Below are 13,361 nucleotides of genomic sequence, written 5' to 3' on the forward strand. Positions count from 1 at the left end.
TCCTACCCGAAAACTTTGGAAAGCTGTGTTCTGATAACTGATGTTTTGGGTAATCAACATTTTGTAGATTACAAGGCTCACAGATCTAAAGGTATAATTACCTGCATAAGCTATGGCCTATGCATCTTTTAGGCTTGTAGATTTCTAACAGAAATTGGTTAGATAATCATAAGTATTCTAGCCTAACAAGTGCAACATAAAAGCATGATGCTATACTTTGTTTTTTACTTGACAGAAATTATAATGACCTCTGAGAGAATAAAACTTTCTTATAGTACCTGATGTTTCTAGAGGCTTTTCATTACTTTCCAGAGGCAACTGCTTTTTCCTTCCAAGGTTCATTAGATTACTCAGTTTTAAACCTGGGCCAGACTTCTTTTTGACTGTGAAAGAAAATAAGATTAAAATATGATATGGAACAATAACAAACATTGTAGCAAAATGCAGCATTGGTTAATGTAATAATAACAAACATTGTAGCAAAATGCAGCATTGGTTATGTAATAATAACAAACATTGTAGCAAAATGCAGCATTGGTTATGTAATAATAACAAACATTGTAGCAAAATGCAGCACTGGTTATGCAATAATAACAAACATTGTAGCAAAATGCAGCATTGGTTATGTAATAATAACAAACATTGTAGCAAAATGCAGCATTGGTTATGTAATAATAACAAACATTGTAGCAAAATGCAGCATTGGTTATGTAATAATAACAAACATTGTAGCAAAATGCAGCATTGGTTATGTAATAATAACAAACATTGTAACAAAATGCAGCATTGGTTATGTAATAATAACAAACATTGTAGCAAAATGCAGCATTGGTTATGTAATAATAACAAACATTGTAGCAAAATGCAGCATTGGTTATGTAATAATAACAAACATTGTAGCAAAATGCAGCATTGGTTATGCAATAATAACAAACATTGTAGCAAAATGCAGCATTGGTTATGCAATAATAACAAACATTGTAACAAAATGCAGCATTGGTTATGTAATAATAACAAACATTATAGCAAAATGCAGCATTGGTTATGTAATAATAACAAACACTGTAGCAAAATGCAGCATTGGTTATGCAATAATAACAAATATTGTAGCAAAATGCAGCATTGGTTATGCAATAATAACAAACATTGTAGCAAAATGCAGCATTGGTTATGTAATAATAACAAACATTGTAGCAAAATGCAGCATTGGTTAAGTAATAATAACAAACATTGTAGCAAAATGCAGCATTGGTTATGTAATAATAACAAACATTGTAGCAAAATGCAGCATTGGTTATGTAATAATAACAAACATTGTAGCAAAATGCAGCATTGGTTATGCAATAATAACAAACATTGTAGCAAAATGCAGCATTGGTTATGCAATAATAACAAACATTGTAGCAAAATGCAGCATTGGTTATGTAATAATAACAAACATTGTAGCAAAATGCAGCATTGGTTATGTAATAATAACAAACATTGTAGCAAAATGCAGCATTGGTTATGCAATAATAACAAACATTGTAGCAAAATGCAGCATTGGTTATGCAATAATAACAAACACTGTAGCAAAATGCAGCATTGGCTTATGTAATAATAACAAACACTGTAGCAAAATGCAGCATTGGCTTATGTAATAATAACAAACATTGTAGCAAAAATGCAGCATTGGTTATGTAATAATAACAAACATTGTAGCAAAATGCAGCATTGGTTATGTAATAATAACAAACATTGTAGCAAAATGCAGCATTAGCTTATGCAATAATAACAAACACTGTATCAAACTGTAGCACTGGCTTGAAGAAAACAACAGTGAACAAGATTGCAAATATGTATCTTATGACAGGACATTTAATGTTAACTAGAGAAAATAACATAACTTACTAGGACTGAATGAGTCTGGCTAGAAAATCAGTGCAATATTATTTCACCCTAACAAAATGCTACATTTTTATATAACTGAGGAAATAAACTAAGTTACAAACATGGGATTGTTTCAGTTTTTTTTAAAAAATAAACTTTTTATAAGAAAGATCTGTTATTGTTTAACCTGTATAATTGTTATTTATTTTATCCTCCTGTAGTTTCTTTATCATATCTGAAGCAGCAGTTAGGTTTTGTATTGAGTGAATTTTCTATTTTCCTTAGAAATATACTTGAATAACGCTGGTCATTGAAAACCAAGAAAACATGACTGTTTTCATTCATCAGTATCCTAAAACGTACACAAGAGTTTAAAAATGATGAAATAACACAAACACTTATGGGCACAAGTGCACACACACACAGACACACACACACACACACACACACACACACACACACACACACGAAAGAACTGTGTAGAATGAATTTGTTTTTCAATCTGTTAAACGTTAATTACATTTTGAACACCAGAGTGCATTTAAAACCCCTTGTGTTTCATAAATCTACTGCCAGAGTGGGGCTTGCACTTATCACAAAGAAATTATTGTAAAATACAGTCTTTTACTTAACTCAGTGTTGTTGTCTCTCTACAAGTAACCTTCAAATGTATTTTCCACTTCTGTTTATAATCAGCTACGTGACTGGGGAAGTAGTGAGGCTCGGAGGGGTCTTATCAGCTTTCAGTGTGAAACAAAATTAAAAAAAAGTTCAGCTTTTGTTTTTCCTGCTTGTAAGTATGTGAAAATGACAAGAACATTAAACTCCTGCTTTTGAACAGAACTGCTATGGTTTAGGTGAGTTAACATTGTTGATAAGTTCATGGTACTAAGAAGTTTTTTGTGCAAATATTTAACTTTTTTGTTTCTCTCTCTTTTCTAATGTTTGGTTAAATATAATTGTATAAATATTGTCAGTATTGTTGGAAGCTAATATTTTTACAGAAACTTACATAATCTAAATTAAACACAGCATGTAGGTTTCCTACTGAATACAATACTCAGAAGATATGGACATATTGATGTATTCACTGTGAGAAATGAATCCATATGTTTGCATTTTACAAGAGACTACAAAGTAAAATACCAGCATTTATACGTAGGAACCAAAACTGAAACTTGTGGAAAACAAAACTGTTGCTCCAAGGAGAAGCAGTGATCCATCCATCCATCCATCTGTCCATCCATCCATCCATCCATCCATCCATCCATCCGTCCATCCGTCCATCTGTCCATCCATCCATCCATCCATCCATCCATCCATCCATCCATCCGTCCATCCATCCATCCATCCGTCCATCCATCCATCCATCCATCCATCCATCCATCCATCCATCCATCCATCCGTCCATCCGTCCATCCATCCATCCATCCATCCATCCATCCATCCATCCACAGGCCACTTTTTTCCCAGTTTTGCACATGGAGTAGGATGTTGTATCAATTGTGACATCAAAAGATATTGAATTAATAAGACTTTTAAACATCCTAAGCTTGTATACTCATCTCACAGAAGTGACATTTTCAACAGACTTACAACATTTCTATACATCTTGTATGACATACAGATTGCTCGGAAACAGAATAGTTGTGTTAAGAACTTAACAGAACCATAGATGTCCTTCTCTTCTATGTTGCAGTATTCTTAACCTTAGGGCGTTGCTGCCTGCAGCACCGGACATCTGGCCAGTATACCAAAGTCTTGAAAGCAGGGGTACGTGCAACGTAGCATGCAAGAGTCATAAACTGAGGCCAGCTACATCCGTGATGTCTGCACATACCCATTTCAGAACTGGCTGCTGCATAGAGAGAGCGCCCAGGAATAGGAGGAGTAAATGGTAGTATAAAACCCCTCCCATACACAAGGTCAGTATTCAGGGGAAGGACCCAGTTTATAATACGGTCAAAAGAGAAAGGGGGTAGGTAGGTGGGACTGAATACTGCAACATGGAAGAGAAGGGCATCTATGGTTATGGTAAGTTCTTACACAACTATTCTATATCATTCTATTCTCATGTTGCAGTATTCTTAATCTTAGGTAGAGTACCAATGCTCCGGCAGCAATGTAGGGGGCAGATAGGGGAGCAGAGTCTAAGAGATCTTGCAGAATAGACCTTGCAAAACCTGCTCTAGCCCTGGAGATGGAGTCCCATTTGTAGTGCTTGGTGAAGGTATGTAAAGAGGACCAAACCCTGCTCTAGCCCTGGAGATGGAGTCCAATGTGTAATGCTTGGTGAAGGTATGTAGAGAGGACCAAGCTGCTGCTCCAGAAGACAAGATCAATCAATGCCCTTGAAAAAGGCTGCTGAATCAGAAACAGATCTGGTGGAATGGGCTTTGACAGAGGAACTCAGCTGTGTTCCATGAATGGAATAACAAAAGGCAATAGCCTTAGAAATCCAAGAGGCAATTGTTTGTTTTGACATGGCCTTGCCTAGGGCCCTAGGATAAAAGGAGACAAAATGTTGATCAGACTGTCTGAAGGATTTGATCTTGTCTAAGTAGAACCTCACTTGCCTATGAACATCCAAAGAATGCAAGGTCCTTTCTAAGGAGTTCTGTGGTTGAGGGTAGAAGACAGGGAGATTCATGGGTTTGGTTTATGGATAGCTCATTAACTACCTTTGGCATGAAGGAAAGGTTATTCCTTATAGAAACCCTATCCTTATGGAAAACAAGGTAGGGAGGTGAAGCCATAAGGGCTTCGACCTCAGAGACCCTCCTGGCAGAAGTGAGAGCCACTAACAAGACTGTTTTCCAAGTACAGAATTTAAGAGAGGAAGAATGGGCTGGCTCAAAGGGAGCTAGTGTACGTTTTTCCAGCACAAAGTTAAGGTCCCAAGGTGGGGGGAATGGTCTTACAAAGAGGCCTAATATGAAGGACCCCTTTCAGAAACAGCTTGACATCTAACCTGGAAGCCAGAGGTGGAGTCAAGGGAAGGCAAGCAGGAATGGCAGAGAGGTGCACTTTTACTGAAGACTAAGTCAACCCTGAATGCAGTAACTCACACAGGTAGGAAAGGACCAGTGGAACAGAAGCTAGAGATGGGTTCTGTTTACTCTTATGGCACCAACTGGAGAATCTTTTCCATTTCAATAAACAGTTTCTCCTAGTACTTGGTTTTCTGGCCTCCTGCAGAACATTGAGTACATCCTCTGAATATAAGTACCTAAAGCGGATCAGAACTCTATCACCCACACTGCCAGGTTGAGATTGATAAGGTGTGGATGAATAAGAGAACCCTTGTCTTGTGTGAGTAGGTTGAAGTAGTGAGGTAGCCTGTGGTGATTGCTCTGGGCTAGATGGAAAAGTAGGGGAAACCAATGCTGTCTTTGCCTAAAGGGAGTCACCAGCAAGATTTTTGGTTTGTCCTTCTGTATTTTCAGGAGGACTTTGTGAATCAAAGGAAATGGGAGGAAGGCATAGAGGAACATTCCCTCCCATGAAATGGAGAAGGCATCCACCTTCCAGGCGTGTGGATGGGGAAGACTTGTGCAAACGAGGGGCATCTGTTTACTTTGGGAGGAGGCAAATAGATCTACCTGAGGAATACCCCACCTGTGAACTACATCCAGAAACACCTCCCTGTGAATCATCCATTCATGGGAGGGTGTTAAGGTCCTGCTCATGGTGTCTGCCATCAAATTGTCTTCTGATGGGATGTAAACTACCTGCAGATAAATCTGTAGTGCTGTTGCCAGGGACCAGATTTAAATTGCAAGACTGCAAAGAGGGTAGGATCTTGTTCCTCCCTGTTTGTTTATGTACCACAGGACTGTCATGTTGTCTGTGATGACCTGCAATGTGCCTGGCAGAAGGATCTTTTGAAAGGGCTGTATTGCCAGCAATAGGACTCTTACTTCTTTTAGACTGATGTGGTTCTTTCTTTCTTGAATGGACCACTCCCCCTGTACATTGTGCTGGATGTTGGTACGGTGAAGGACAGCTCCCCAACCTAGATCTGACGCATCTGTGTAAAGATGCTGTTTAGGTGGAGGAATCTGCAAGTGTACCCCTTGATTGAGGGTGATAGTTGAGATCCACCAGGTGAGTTCCCTTTTTAAGCAGGGGAGAAGAGGAAGATTCTCAATAATCACTCAGAGTGTGTAGTAAATGCTGTCCTTTAGTTCACAATATTAGTCTGCCTGAATGGAATGCCTGAAAATGTTAATGTATTAGTTGGAGCTTTCCCCCTGGGCCTCCGCTGAAAATGGACCTGTATCCAGTCGGACTTTCCCAGTTAACAAATGTAAAATAAATAAAATAAATAAAAATAAAATTTGTTTCCAAGGGATGAAGTGTTGGTTCCAAGAATTTCTTAATACCCACTGAAACTTCCTCATGTGCATCCTGGCTAGAGGGATCATGAGAATCAGGGATGCCATAAATCCCAGGTTTCTCAGGAATTCTCTGGTTGAGATTGTTGGTAGTGGTAGGAGGGACTGGAAAAATTGGGTGAGAGATTCCACTTTCTGGGCAGGGACAAAGACTGACAACAAGTCTGTCCTTATCCTGCACAACAGGAAAACAAGATCTTGTGAGGGAGTCAATTGAGACTTTAGGCAATTCACAGTGAAACCTAGATTCTGCAAGATCCTACAAACCAAGTCCAGGTGTTGTGACAGGTGAGAGAATCCTGGTGTATGATTATGAGATCATCCAAGTGAGGGTAAATTTGTATGCCCTGTAGTCTGCAATATGTGATGACTGGGGTAGACATTTGGTGAATACTCTTGTCCAAAGGGCAAGGCAGAGAAAATGTGAGGGACCCACTGAAGAAATTTCCTATAAGTGGGATGAATAGGGATGTGAAGGTAAGCATCGTCTAGATCCAGGGAGGCCATGAAGGTTTGCTGAGGAATAAGGAGAAGGTGCTCTAATGTGGGCACCTTAAGGAAGAGCTTGAGGATGGGTCTCCAAAGACCATCTTTTATTGAAACCAAAAACATCCTGGAGTAAAACCCCTTGGCTAATTGATCCTTGGGTACTCCTTCTATAGTGCCCTGAGACAAGAGTTGTCTCAGGATAGTGGGGAAGAGTGAAGGCTGACTGGGTGGAGGTTGTGGAACTCCCTGGAATGGTGGGGATGCCCACCAAGTCATGAAATACCCTCTCTTGATGATGGAGACCACCCACCTGTCTGTGGTAATTTTCTGCCAGGAGGGTAGGGATAGGGTTAGGTGTAGGGAGAGGTGGTGGAGGTGGGTAAGGGAAGAGAGTCACAGTGGAGAAGCTATATCTGGGTCTGGCTGCCTCCTAAAGGAAGAAGGTGTTGAGGTGCATGAAGAGCTGGGAGCAGATGACTTCCTAGGTTGTCTTCATCCCCTGGAATGAGCAACAGAGGAATGGGAGGACTGCCTCTTAACATAGCTGGGTTTTTAAGGGTAGTTTCTATGGAATCTGGGAACAGGTGATACCAATAAATCTTTCAGATTCTGCAAGTATTTTTCTTTTTCCTGTAGTGACTTAAGTAGCTCTGCCGAGGAAGCTCTAAAGAGTGCTGACTTATCCAAAGGGGCATCTAACAATTTTGCTTGGACATCCAAAGGCAAAGGTTGGAATCTCAACCATGAGAACCTCCTTAACACAGAACCAGATGCAGCCGATTTGGAAGAGGCTTCAACAGCATTATAGCTGCACTTGACTGAGTGTCTAGTCACCTGGGAGACCATGTTCAGAAGGGTGTCCAGCTGAGCCTTGATTGGTGAGTCAGGCATGTCAGACAGCAGAGTAGAGGCCTTGGTCAGGGAATCCAGAGCAAATATGGCCATATGAGTTTGAAAGTTAACTGCTCTTATGGTCAAGGTGGAAAAAGTATATACCTTCTTTCCCAACCTATCCATAAATTTACTTATCAGTGGGAAAAAGAGAAGATGAAGGTAGCGGCCTTGAAGACTTGTCAGCTGAAACTGCAATAACAGCAGGATCTGCTGGTGGATTCTTAAAAAGATACTGCTCCTTTGCAGACAATTTATAAAATCTGTCTGGTCTCTTGTTAGCAGGAGGCCGTGACTCTGGGCTCTGGGAAGCAGCTAAGAAGGCATGCTGGAAAGCTGGAAGTAAAGAAGGAACTACAGGTGGTGAGGGCTGCTCCATCCCCAGGACTTCAAAATATCTCTGCTTGGTCTCAGAAACATCTGACGCCTCCCACTTAAAATGCTGCCTAAGTAGGGAAATAGTATCCCCAAAGGAGAAATCTTCTCCAGGGGGAGTCAGGAGTGAAGGTCTCTTCTTCTTCAGGAGTAACAAAATCCTTAGGGGATTCAATCTGAGAACAATAGGTCAGGGACTTATCTGAGGAGGAAGAGTCTTCCTCAGATTCTTCCTGTGTAACAAGTGGCTGGCCTGACTGGGGAATCTGGGTCTGGAGTACCTGAAAGGCCTTGAGTAAAGACTGGGAAAAGGTCTCCCAAGCTGGAGTAGGATCTTTAGCCCCGTGTTTCTCCTTCTGTTTTCTTTTTAAAGTGGTAGAAGGAACAGTAGTAGGCCTGGGTGCAGACATTGAAATGGATGGCAAGGCAGTAGAAGGCCCCTCCGACACCATGAGCCATGGTTCTCCCTCACCATCAGGAGCTGATGGTTGTAAAGACTCAGCAGATGTACTCTGGATAGCCACTGTACCGGCTTCCATTTTGGTTCCCAGTAACAGCGAAATATCCAAAGTCTGGTGTGATCCTGGGATAACACTTACCTTGAAGCTCTCATCAGAGTCCTAAGGTGCAGCTTGGATGTCAGCCTAACTTTTTTAGCCTTCTTCCTTGGCAGCTCGTCGGAGGTGCCCACTCCAACTTCTATCTCGGACACTAAGCGTTGAAGGCACTGATTCTCCAAATAGAGATTTAAAACTGACAAATGGCTTCTACGAGTTTTGGGGACAAAAGATTGGCAAATATCACAGGACTTGTAGTTGTGACCTGCCCCTAAACAAAATAAACACTGATCGTGCATGTCCTTATATGGAATTTGTCTTCCACAAGTGCACTTTCCCTTCCTAGATGACATGCATCTGAAAAAGGTAAAGAAACAAGAAAAAAACCTACAAGGGTACTTACCTGAATGCAGACAGCCAGGAATGATCATCAAAACAGATGTCCGAAGTCAAACAAATGCCAGATTACTGGAGTTGGTCATTGGACGTCTGAAACACACTGTCGCAGAAAAGTTCTGATTTGAGTATGTGCAGACGTCACAGATATAGCCAGCATCAGTTTATGGCTCTTACATGCAACGTCGCACGTACCCCTGCTTTCAAGACTTTGGTATACTGGCTGGATGACTGCAGGCAACTCCCTAAGGTTAAGAATACTGCAACATGGAAGAGAAGGACATCTACAGTTTGATACATGGTAACTGGTGGAATGAAAAGTCTCCAGTGCCGCTCCTTGAACATAAAAAATCCTGGAAGGTATTTGCATTAATTATCTCACTGACAGATCACAGTTGTGTGAAAAAGCTTTCCCCCTTGCAGGTTGTTTCTCTTTTTCCTGAGGTTGTGCTACCAAGCAGTGACTACATATAAGCAAAGTAGAAAATGTGGGCTAATGGGGTGCTTGGGATGGGTAAGGAGAGTTTTCCCATCTATAGCTAATACCATATCTACATTTGCCAGGATTGATGAGTTTGACCCATCCATTTTTTTGTAAACAAGTTTTGCTGTGTAATCTCTTCATCAAGGATCCACAGACCGCAGATCAGTAGGCGTCTTAGACGAATGTCTACCATTAACTGACAAAAGTGTTGAACCCATATATGAGCAAGGTTAAACTAGCTGAGAGTAGGCGATTTTGGGATCCACAGACCGCTGATCAGTAGGCATCTTAGGTGAATGTCTACCATTAACTGACAAAAGTGATGAACACATGTAAGAGCAAGGTTAAACTAGCTGAGAGTAGGCGATTCTAGGTTCTCAGTCTGTTTAATCATATTTTGGAACTTGATAAAACAAATATTAGAACAGAAGCTCACACCAAATCATTTATACAATAAGAAATTTTAAGCATGTCTTGAAAAGACAGAGGTTAAAAGTGAAAAAAAAATATTTTATATAGCAGAAATATTCTGCAGGTATTTTAGTGGAGGCTTTATTTAAGATACAAAGAAGTTATATAGGTATTTTGTGCATGAACATTTTTTGCCAGGTGTACATGCTCTTAAATTTTAATGAGGTTGATCATGTGATATTCTAATTGTTGTTTAAGTTTGGATGAATAGATTTTCCACATAATCTGATGAAGTCTTTAAAGTTCAGATTAAAGCATTTATTTTTGGTACCAGTTAATAAAGTTTTCCAACATGTTACACTTGGTTTGTTTTAATATTATGGAGCTTGATACAAACAGGTATTAGAAGAAAAGCTAACACCAAATTACACAACAACTAAAAATAACAAACAGTGTACCTATTAATATTATGTACCTGATATCATCTTATCAGTGCATTGTAGCTCCTAACCCCCTCCAGCAACACCCCCCTAGATTTCTCTTTCTCATTTCCCCTCACCCTCTCAGGTTTCTCATATTGTTTTAAGTGTAGTGTCTTCTCAAACCTATTATAAAATGTCATTTCACTCAACAATGCATCTGTGTTTCTAATATAGAAGAATGTATATACCCATTTATTTCTAACCATGTTAAAAAGAATATAACTACATTTACTGTTGTAACTCTAACACTCAATTCTAGTTGTTATCATATTCTGTGCTCTTCTCTCTGTGACATTGCAGAAAAGGAGCCTTTGAGTAGGGTCAGTCACACCCCACCATACTACCTTAACTTGTGTGCTGGTCCTAACCCTGCCACTGCTCCAACCACATCCCTTACATTACCTCACCAAAACTCCTCTGCCTAACAATACACTACACAAGACAGCTCCCCAAACCAACACGTATACAAAACACTAAAACTATCACCTAATTTAGCCCTTAGTCTAATCCTATGTCAGAAACACTCACAAAAACATTCACAATACCACCAATAAATGTGTCCCCTTACGTAGCCTTCATTCTAACACTAACCATCAACACCCCACATACATACATACAGTGAGCTGATGTTCGATATCTCCTGACATTGATAAATGCAACCTTTGACTTAAACAGCAGCTCGCTCTGTCAGCACGACATGCACTTCATGGGGTTTATGGTAACGATAGCTATGTATGTATGGTATCACTTGGTTTTATCCACCTTTTTTAGATTGATCTGTGAATCATCTGACTTCTTTTGATGATTTTTGCTGAGTTTCTGGTCACAGAACGTTAGGATAGTAAGAATAGGATAGGATAGGATAATAAGGATAGGAAAGGATAGGATAGGCTAGGACAGGATAGGATAGTAAGAATAGGATAGGATAGGATAGGATAGGATAGGACAGGATAGTAAGAATGTGTGACAGTGGGGTTTTAGGGATTTTTCCTCTATTTACTGTTGTGTGAATTTAGAGTTGATATATATAAATAGCAGGGGTGTGTGGGGGGGTGCCCCTTGAAAAAGAAAAAAAAATGTTTCTTTTAAATGTATATTCAGTGTAATATTCATTTCTGGAAATGTGGTTAATATTTTGCAATTTGTCAAGAGTGCATTTCTACTGTTGCTAATAGAATCTCATGCTCACACACACCCACACAGTCTCTCTCTCTCTATATATATATATATATATAAAATATACACACACAGATATATATATATATATATATATATATATATATATATATATAAATACACATATATCAGTGTTAATGATTTGTCACTGCACGCATTTATCTTGTGTCTAAATTATGGTAATTTTTTGTTAATGTTACAGTTGGTTGACTTAAGTAATGGCTGAACTTCACAGGATTGACAGCTGCATAAATCAGGATTTTCCCCTTCACATGCATTTGTGCAACTCTGGGATTAGTATATTTTATTTCGGGGGGGTGCAACATAAAAGTTTTTTTTTATTTTTCATTTGGTAATAACAAATGTAACCTCTTGCTTTACATTTGTGATTACTTTAGTTAAGATCATTTTTAGATGGTGAAAAGGGTAAATCACTGATGAGGTTGTTTGATGTTTTCAGTTTCAAACAATCTTATTGGTGACTGTTTCTTATATACTTCTGTATATATACTTGTGTGTGTGTGTGTGTGTGTGTGTGTGTGTGTGTGTGTGTGTGTGTGTGTGTGCGCGCGCATGTGTGTGCATATTGTATTGACAAGGGCAAATGGCTCACTTAATTACAAAATGCATCCAAAGATAAAGTAACTGACTAATACTTCAAGATTTTTTAGTACGAGTTCCATAAAAGTGAGACTGAATTAATGAAAATGTAAACTTGCAGACTCTATATTGCTGTTTCATGGACTATTCCCTCTTCACCAAGATATGGCAGTCTTCGAGTTGGTATATATTAGTCTGCGAGGTGTAGACAACTTGACATTCATATTGGTTTGCAGAGGGGATTTGCTCCCTGCAAAATAAACTTTAAAAGTGAACAGCAAGGTTTGACATTTGCTGTTCTCTTTTATTTTATGAGTTTTTTTAATTCAGAGGCTCACACTTATGAATCTTGGAATTAAAATAGGGTGCCAAAGATAAACTTAGAAAATCTCCTGACTTCAACCTGCAGCCATTTGCAAATTCTTAAGCCTAGAATTACATGTAGTGTGTACCTGGGTATACAGGTATTACTTTTCTGAAAATTATGTTAAGAAATGCACTCTTTGAAATGTATATTTCTATTACATTTCCTTGAGACTTCTCAGCTCACGCTGCAGACATTTGGAGAAAAATCATCATGTTTCACAACCTGAATTACTCTAATCTTGTCAGACAATTGCTCAAGCTCACAAAAATACAAGCAAATGAAACATAAAAATAAGCATTTTTATTCGAGACCCCCTTGCACTCCCACATCTCTTAAGTGCATTACTTTTCTCTGAAATTGTTGCATCTTGGAGATAAAGTAATCACTGATATGTGGTGTCAAATCTGTCTTGCTATATCTGCTTAAGGTTTCAAGATCAGATGACCTATTAAAGAGACCCATATGAGGGGTATGATTATATCTCTGTATGACTTCAGTAAAACTTGCATGGACTAGAGAACCTGAGCTGCTATGCTTAATTAGTGTGACGTCAGCTTGTGCAAGCTGAGCAGTAGATCTAGCTGTCTTCGATCTCGGATATGTACATGTATGTACAGAAATGTGAATGAAGCTCAAGCTCATTCCTTACAGCGTGACAGGCTGCAAAGCTCATAGGATTTGTTTAATGGGTATGTGGCTTCTTTTCAGGGCAGTTTGTAATACTGGAGTTTCAAATGAAAGGTAATCAGAGTCCAAGTATAAGGAACAAATAGGCAGACACCTTCATGTTCTCACAGTATGTTTTAGAATGTTACAATGTAGGTGAGTGAAGGCCTTCGTTTGGTGCTAGCATATGCAGAGTAGAGT

The 13,361-nt window shown here is 39.2% G+C and overlaps 1 protein-coding gene across 4 annotated transcripts in view; it reads right to left on the minus strand.

Moving 5' to 3' along the window:
• AFAP1L2 (actin filament associated protein 1 like 2) overlaps positions 1–13,361 on the minus strand; it is a 2,783,820-nt gene that overhangs the window by 821,267 nt on the left and 1,949,192 nt on the right. For all 4 annotated transcript variants that reach the window (XM_044055822.1, XM_044055821.1, XM_044055820.1 and 1 more), the window contains one exon: positions 279–383. In XM_044055822.1, the coding sequence (XP_043911757.1) occupies positions 279–383 (105 nt within the window). The remainder of the gene's footprint in view (positions 1–278; positions 384–13,361) is intronic.

This window comes from Protopterus annectens, chromosome 14.part0 (genome assembly GCF_019279795.1).
Source record: "Protopterus annectens isolate FY-2018-M chromosome 14.part0, PAN1.0, whole genome shotgun sequence".
In the NCBI taxonomy this organism is placed as follows: Eukaryota; Metazoa; Chordata; order Ceratodontiformes; family Protopteridae; genus Protopterus; species Protopterus annectens.